The sequence below is a fragment of the Dasypus novemcinctus genome, chromosome 17 (genome assembly GCF_030445035.2).
Source record: "Dasypus novemcinctus isolate mDasNov1 chromosome 17, mDasNov1.1.hap2, whole genome shotgun sequence".
Taxonomy (NCBI): Eukaryota; Metazoa; Chordata; class Mammalia; order Cingulata; family Dasypodidae; genus Dasypus; species Dasypus novemcinctus.
In genome coordinates, this window is record NC_080689.1 from 5306398 (window position 1) to 5314889 (window position 8492).

At 48.3% G+C, this 8492-nt stretch overlaps 1 protein-coding gene across 1 annotated transcript; it reads right to left on the reverse strand.

Annotated features, from left to right (window-relative positions):
* Positions 1-1183: 1183 nt before the first annotated feature.
* On the reverse strand, positions 1184-6190 carry LYG1 (lysozyme g1). Its single transcript, XM_004458054.4, has 5 exons — positions 6000-6190; positions 4447-4551; positions 3442-3635; positions 1654-1786; positions 1184-1456 (listed from the first exon to the last, which is right to left on the reverse strand). The coding sequence occupies exons 1-5, from the start codon at positions 6133-6135 to the stop codon at positions 1338-1340; spliced, it is 687 nt and encodes a 228-aa protein (XP_004458111.3). The 5' UTR covers positions 6136-6190; the 3' UTR covers positions 1184-1337.
* Between the last annotated feature and the right edge of the window lie 2302 nt (positions 6191-8492).

Genomic DNA, 8492 nt, shown 5'->3' on the forward strand with positions numbered 1-8492 from the left:
CCAAACTCTTCGACTAGGGGAAGTAATTGAAGTGTTTCCTTCTGGCAGCTAAATGTAGATCTCCAAAGGGGATGGTTTACGAGGGCTTCTCAGTCCTTTTCTCCTTGGTGGGAACTGGTTTGCAGGACACAGCCTTGAGAGGAGGTCTTAGAAGTGGAGAGAACAAGTAGCATGGGAGGAGGTCAAGGGCACCACGGGCTTCTCAGGTGAGTGCTCCCTGGTCACCTGGTGCAAATCCTGCCTCTGTGCCTTGTGCCCACCTGTGGTTGGCAAGTCTCTTCGCTTCGGTGTGGGCTTCCATCCCCAACTAAATGTTATGATTTGACATTTCCTAAGGGCAGAGACTCTAGTGTAGTGCTTGGTATAGAGTTGAGCACATAGTAGTTGCTGCAAAAATTTTTATTTGGGAATTGACTGAATATGTTTGAAATGATGACGATTGTCCTAGAATGGCACTATTTGAGTATATATTTATATATATATATATGCTCTACAGAATATTGACATTGCACAGTTGATAGAATGAGACATTACTTTTCCAAAAACAACAAACCCTCAAATAATTTACACAGCTGATGTAACTGATGACAGTACATCCTATGAATTATATCCTGTGGCCTGAATGTGTTAGTGAGTTAAGCGCCCCTAAACGAGATCAGTTTAGCTAGTTCCGGAGACCTTGAGTGTGAAGTTGAGGGACATGGGTGTGGAAGATCTTGTGATCCAGAAGGGAAAGGAGAAGAACTCAGATGACAGAGGGACAATCAGGCTTAAGGAAAGGTGACCAAGAAGTGACTCCCACACTATTCCACCCAGCTGATGGAGCCAACCACTGGCTTTCCTTTTTCTTACTAAAACTTTTCAATTAAAATTTGGTAGGGATGCTACATAACATTCAGGAAGCCTAGTTAAATTTGAATTTCAGATTAGCAATGAATAATATTTGAGTATACCTATGTCCCAATGTTGCATGGAACTTACACTAAAAAATTTATTCATTATCTGAAATTTAACTGGGCTTCCTGTATTTTTATTTGCTAAATGTGGCAAGGCTAGTCATTGAGGTATAAAGTTCATTTTACAGAAATCCACATTGCAGGTAATTTCCATGGAAATACCTTAATAAGACAAAGCCCTTAGTTCACACACACAAACAGACACACATGTTCATCAGACCACGAAACACAAGTTATAGTTCTTCCTTTAATGTAATTCATGTTAACTTGAGGCCTTTAGGCCAAACTCAGATGCACAGTTACAAACCTCATTGACTGGTTTTATTTCTAGAACAATTGAGGCTTTGTGTGTGGTAATCATCTTGGGTTTGATCTGAAGCATCAGAAGCCATGTCTCTTGTAGAATTTGGCTCGTGCAAGGACGTCATCACAAAAGTCGCAGCTCAGGTCCTGGGTGCTCCTGACATAGCCAACACCTCCACCGTAGGCGCAGAGTCCACCTGAAATGGACGTGAGAGGCTTTAGAACTGACTGCACAACTCCTCACTGATCAACTGTGCCAGCCATTAATTGGACACTCTTTCCTCAATGCCCATCAGGAGGCAACCGTGGTTTTGGGGAATCTTTTGGAATGGATTGCATCTGTCCTTATGCATTCCATGCTGTGGAACAACCGACCAGATGGGGTTACACATACCTCTCAAGTGCTGGTCTGGGGTCCAGGTTGAAAACCTCCTTTGGATTTCTTTGATTCTAACAACGAGAACTCTGGTCACCTCGGCAACCTGGGATTCACTGATCCAGGAGCTGGGAGCATAAAGGTTGGGTTCCTAGAGGGTGGGAGGCAGAGAAAAAAACAGGTGGGAGGGCGATGAGGCTTCATGGGCTCAGAGCAACTCTCTCCCTTCTTTTTTTCTCCTTCTCCTTTGGAGGAACCAAAGCCACCTGCAAGCTCCCTGGGAAAGACTTTAGGCTACTTGGTTTGGGCAAGGGAATAGACATTTTCTTGCTGTTTTGGCGCCATGATGAGATGGGAGTTTGGAAAGCAAAGACAGCTGTTCGATGCATCTTGATGGCAGCAAATGCAAGCCATCACCCAGGTCACAGCAGGGTTTTTCTAGCTATGCTAGTTCTCCTGCCAGGTGAGCTGAATGTCTTAGTGTATTTCTAACTTTTCTTGCATGCCTTTGGTTATCACTTCCACTTTGATTTCACCGTATTTGGGGAAAATGCCTGAATCTTTGCCTGCTTCACCTTCAGAGGAGATGGACTCATTCTGTTCCCAAGGATCAGCTTTGACCAAGGAGGTAGATCAAACAGTGGACGCAGTGCTGGCCCTAACCTCACGTGAAACAGTTCCCGGTCAGTCTGTGTCTTCCAGCTGCCATGTGACTCTGCAGCGGTGAGTCCCTTCTTTGGAATCCATTGCCACCCTTGCAAATGATGGATCAACTGCCCCACCCATCTACCCAGATTTTTGGGTGAGTACCACAAGCAAAATACGATGAAATATTTTTAAACACTTTTTTTTTAGGTGGTCCCAGAGATTGAGCCCAGGACCTTGCACATGGAAAGCAGGTGCCAGCCGCTGGGCTACATCCACTCCTCAGTGGGGGTTGCTTTTTTTATGTTTGTTTTTAGGAGATACAGAGGATGGAACCCAGAACCTTGTCCAAGGGAAGCAGGTGCTCAACCACGTGTGCTGCCTCCACTCCCATTGAAAATACTTTTAAATTGTAAAGTGTCATAGAGAGCACTAATGGGAAGACTATAAGGGGAAAAAATTACTAAAAGCTTAAAAAATGACTGTAATACTTAAACTTTCTCAACAGACTAGGTGAGATGCTTAGAAATGGCAGCCTCGCTGTCACCCTGGCCATCAGTCTGCCGCTGCCCCAGTGCAGAGTCAACCCAAAAAGGAAGGTCTAATGACCAGTTCACTGGACGTTGCTACCTAACAGCAAATGGTTTTAGGCAGAATCGCTGCAAAAATAAAGCTCAATCTGTAGAACTTAGAATTGTGAAAAAAGACAAGTGAAAAAGGAATTTAATATTTGTTGAGAATCTACTAAAAGCCAGGTAATTGTTCGCATTATTCTTTTAATTCTCCTAATAATTCTAGGAAGATGGCCTTTTAACAGGTGAGGAAACTGAGGCCCAAGGAGATTGAAAGTCACATGGCTACCAAATATCAGAGCATGGATGCAGCCTCAGGCCTTTCTTAACACCAGAGCCTCTCCCCTCTCCCCTGTCCACTGCCTCCTCGGAAATTCAGAATAGAGGACCACCGGCGATATCCTGGAAGCATGGCCCAATCTGCTTCAAAAAGAAATCGTGGCTCTAAATGAAGCCGAACTGCCACTGTTTGCCTCTGCAAGCAGAGCTGGGCTCTCAGCTCCAGGGAGTGTTCCAAGGAGGCCATCAACAGCAACAAGTAACAACAACGACACGCAGCAACGCCGCCACGAGCAGGTGGGGTGCTCACCTGTACCATGCCGACCCTGTCGCCCACACTCCCCACGTTGACCAGAACCTTGCCACCGTGCAACTGCCGGGACAGGACTCCAGCGATGACTGCCGGGTCCACACAGTACTTCTGGCCCACGGTGCGCATCACGGGTTGGTACCTCAGCAGGTACGGCATGTCAATTTCCGCCAGCCTTTCAGAAGCCCGGACTCCTAAAGCACACGCGAAATAAGTCGACAAGGCTGCCGAGGCTATGTGTGGCTTGTGTGGGAAGTGGTTGAGGACTGAGGAGCCCAAGCTGGCGGTCACCCCCTGACCTGCTCTCCTCCTGGGAGCCTGAGGTGGCGTCCCCTGAGCAGGTGTCCTCTGGCCACCCAGTGTGGCCGTGCCACTCAGGTGAGTCTCCCCGGAGCCCACCCGGGACAATTCCCATGGGCTCGGGCACCACGGCCCGCCCTAAGCACCCCGACGGGGTGGCCCCATCAAATGTACCCTGTTCTTCACTGCAGGGGGTACGGGACGGGAGGGAGGAACGGCCCCCCCACCCTCCAGGAAGTCTGTGGAGGGCTTCTCTCAACAGCTTGACTCACTTTTCCATTCGAAAGCAGCACCCAGAAATCATGTTTAGGAAACTGAGTGACCTTAGAAGTTTCTAAAACAGCAATAATGCTGGGCAAAATGACAGCCAGTACTGGTTTATCTGGAAGCCACCTTCCTTCTAAGCACCCCAATGGTTTAAAATGCTCTCCCGTGAGAACTTCCAGCCCTGTGGGGTAATACTGTTACCGCCCTGGCAACGGAGGCTGAGAGAAGCAAGGGATTTGTTTGGAAAGTGGAGCTCTTCCCACCACGCCAGAGCTTGGGGCTGTGGGAAAGTGCGAACCAACAGGACGTGTGGGGAGGATGGAAACCCGTGGGAAAGACAGGCAGGGATGGGCGTGGCGTACAGGGAGGCCACTAGGGGTCTTGCTGAGAGAAAGAGGGAAGCAGAGGAGGGCGGCGGGGACAGGGGATCATAGCTACCACAGTAGTTCAGCCCTTGTCGCCTTCCAATTCCACACGACGCCCCAGGGGTGTCGAAGGTCCGGATGTTTCCGTAGCATCCCCAGTCACTGCTTTCCGCCGAGGCTGCACAGTGAGAAGAGTTGAGTGTAAGGCAGGAAGAGCTCTGGTCAGCCTCTGCCCCTAAGCAGAGGGACGTTAATGACAATGACTACAATCACAACGTTCACCAGAACGTCATGCTGCAATCGGAACGTTCTGGAAAACGACTGTGTGTGGAGAAATCGCCACGGAAACCATCTGATACTCAAGCTTCACCTCCTACCCTGTGGACTAAGAACCGTGGGGCCGTGGACTCCTCCAGAGCTCTGGGGCTGTCGGCGGCTGCCTCGCGGGTCTCTCAGACCCAAAGCAGGGCCGTGCTGCCCCCGGAAGCTAGTCCTCACGCCTCACTGGAGCTCTAGGCCCGTCTTGCTCAGCCTCTCCTGAGGACTCGTCATTGGAGTTCTCCTTTCAGTCAGATCTTCATGACCTTGGGGATGGCGGGAAACACACCTACCACACATCACCCTGTAGTTACCACACCTTCGCACAAATACATTTGAAGGTTCTCTTTTCCGATTAAAAGTTTCGTTGAGTTGGCATCTGAAGATACTAGTCTTTTGGAGTAAATATTTCTGCGTTACGAGCTTTTGAGGAATAATCTGAGAGAAATGTAAAAATGAAAATACCTGGTCTTCGATGACTACACTAAAAATAAAACAAGCCAACATGTACACTTTTATGAGTGTGCTAAAAGTTAAACTTAATTTTTTTTTAATCGGTACACTTTCGCCTTTGTGATTGGCAACCAATGCTCTTTATGCGGTGGTTGGTCTTGTCACCGCTCCCTGACCACATTATATGATCCGTCAAGTTCCTTCCATTCCCATTGCTTAGGACCTCATAGGAATGAAAAGATGTTTGTTGAATTAATGGGCCAATAAATAATGGATAGATATAAGACTCCATCTGAGAAAGTTTCAGATGATTCTAAGCTTCCTCCTATTATTTATCAAGAACCATGTACTTTCCCTTTTTGCCTCAACTGCAAGGAACCCTAGAACTAAAACCGAAGTTCATTTCACAACCATGTCAGCCTCAACGGATAGCTTAGTTACATCTCCTTGATTCCCTGTTTTCTGGTTAAATTAGTCTTGTTATGGTAAACCACTTCAAAATCTTCTGTGGAAATATGTGGTGTATAAATAAATTCAATTTAAAAAAATAGCAGAAAATACTTTCAGTGAAAGAGTTTTCATAGCAGGACAATGAGCAGTTCTCAGTGGTGTAGATTTAGAGCCCAGCCTCAAGCAAAGCTGCCTGGAGCCCACCCCACCTTCTGGAGAAGCCCCCCTTTTGGGGGAGCAGGGAAGAGGCTGCTTGGCAGTGGCTGTGACTAAGCCAGGATCTGTTGGGAAACCTAGGGGATAAAGAGTATTTTCCATGGCAGTTTCAAGCACAGAAGTGCCAGATGTTCCTGTGCTTGGCCTGCCCATCTCCAAGGCCACTTGGGAAAAATGAAATCCACTCACAAGGAAAGGCCAGGAGGCCCAGAAGCAGCCACAAGGCAGACATGGTGACGATCTGGCTCCACAGGTCCTGAAATAATTTCAAAATAAAAATTAGCTGGAAGATGTGGAAATAGCAGTAGTTACAACAATATATCATGTTTCTGTGGCAAGGGAGGGAAAGAGAAAGGAGCAAATTTCCCCTCGTCTGAACAAAGAATAAAAAGAAAAAGTAGGGTACATGTTCCTTCTAATCTCTCATCTTGAAATTCCCTGAGATAAGCTTAAATAACTCTTACTCAGCTCTCAGGGACTCAATACACCATCAAGTTACCAGACACGAATTTTTTCCAAGAAGCTAAGATACTTGGATTTCAGACATCAAGAAACATAGCAACCTGCAAAGCAACTTTTTGATGCAGGTGCCTTATCCCAACAGCCTCTTCATTTTCCAAAGATAAATTGTATTCGTTTTCCAAAGACAATTTTGTGTCACTGGTTTTTCTGATTTGGGTTTGCTTTTCTTCAGCTTAGTGGAAAGTCGATGCTTTCTTCGGGGCCTTGGACTCATAGACTAATCCTCTCCGCTTTGGGGCAGCAAGGCACGGAGGCGGTTCCCCCTGTGCTAACTGCCCACCCCACCCCACTTCGGCCTGGAATCTCAGACTCCCTTGGCCACACTTGGGCCACGCTCCCCCATCCCTCTGTACAAATCCTGTGCTGGAACAAACCTGGGCGAAAGCGCGGTGGGGATGGAAGGTGGGCTCCCACCAGTGGGGGCAAACCCGCTGAGGTCCGCCATGGGCAGGAGGCCAGGGGCCGAACTCACGGAGGTGCTCAGGAGACGCGAGTGCCAGCTGGCCGCCTCTGCACCCTCCGTATGCCTCTCCTGCTCCCCTCCTCTTGCCAACCATTGCGCCCATCACCTCCCAAATGGGCAGACAGCCTCCTTCCCTCACCAGCTGCCGAATACATGAAACCACCCAGGACAGCTGTGGGTGACCCGGGGGACTGCCGGAGCGGCTGGGCCCCTGCCCCCGTGGCCTCCACCTCCCCACCCGTGCCCCCTGCAGAGCGTGTCTGCCCTTCGCCCAGGCGGCTGAGCCCGGCTACCTATCATTTTGAAATCCCTGCTTCCACTGTACAGGAAGATGCATATAAATAGGGCACTCGGTACTTTTCTCCTCTCTTGTCTTAAGGTTATTCCTCTGGGCGGTTGAAGGTGAGGAATTTGAGAAGTCGTTTGAACTGAGTCTTCTTAAATTGGAGTCAGTGCTTGCTCCCCTACGAGGCCACGTTTTTTGTTTCTTCGCTAGAGTATTGAGATGGTCTGCCTGATTTCCCGTCGTCGAGTGGGAAATTCGCCATCAGTGCCAACACCACAGAGGGCGAGGATGTTGCCATTTCAGCTGCGTTTGAAGGCGCTCTTGAATTCAAGCCCCAACAGGACTCAGTTAGCCACACCCCCCGGGGCCCAGTGCTGAACCTGAGAGGACAACAGCACAGTCCACTGCAGGAGAAAAGACGGAGAAGGAGCTGCTTTGGTTCAGGCAGGGCGCCGAGCCTCAGGAAATGTTATCTTTCCACTGGCTTCTCCCTGACTTTACGGAAAGGACCCTTCAGAAAAAAATCACTGTTTGTGTTCGACTGTTGAACACAGAGTCCTTCATCCTTTCTCCTGCTTTGCCACGGAACAAAGATCCTTTTCCTGAAAAGCCGAGTGGTAGGACTTAGGGCTTTGCCTGCGACACGGGCGCACCCTTATTTTCCAAACCTGGACTCTGTCTGCATTGAGCAAAGGCACTTGAATGAGCAGTGTTTCCCTAAGTACCTGGGGTGATTACTTAGGGACATAGAGCTATTTTCAGTGGCCTCGGAGACCAGGACGGCAAAATATTTTTTCCAATATTAATACATCAGGAAAGAGCAAGAAGTGACAATGGTCATGTGCATAGCATGTTGCAGCAACCCAGACGCCGTGGTCCGAGTTCCCGGTGCCTAACAGTGTTCTCTGCTTAGGGGGGATTGTTGAGGTATGGAGGGGATGCACCAGGGCGTGTCCACCGGTTTCCTGCCCCTAATCTCTTCATGCTCCTGCAGCAACCTGCGCTGGAAAGCATGGCGAAATGTCAGCCAGACTCGGGGGGTTTCTGTAAACCTGCAACTGCTCTAACAAAAAATACATATAGTGTATATTATTTTAATATATAATCTACATCAACATATTATAATATATACTTTAGATATATAATATTGTCATTAATAAATAATATAATGAATAAATATAATAAGCAATCAGTATGATATATTCTATATATTAAAGTATAATAATAGAATATATTAATACATGTTGTTTCTGCACGGTGGTGATGATTTCAAGCACAGTCTCTACGGCGACACCCCTCTGTCCCCTCCTGGAGAGCACCAGGCAGGCGGGTGGAACCCGGCTCGAGTACAGGTCTGTGGGGCCCCCTGGAACCTGAGCATCCCCCAAGGGTCCCGGCGGCCTCCTCCAGG

Coding starts and splice junctions, on each gene's coding strand:
- LYG1 (XM_004458054.4), bottom strand. CDS start 6,135: ATGATATATTGTTGTAACTACTGCTATTTCCACATCTTCCAGCTAATT. Junction 3,636..4,446: donor ACAAGGGCTGAACTACTGTG/GTAGCTATGATC, acceptor CGTGTGCTTTAG/GAGTCCGGGCTTCTGAAAGG. Junction 1,787..3,441: donor ACAGGGTCGGCATGGTACAG/GTGAGCACCCCA, acceptor CCCACCCTCTAG/GAACCCAACCTTTATGCTCC.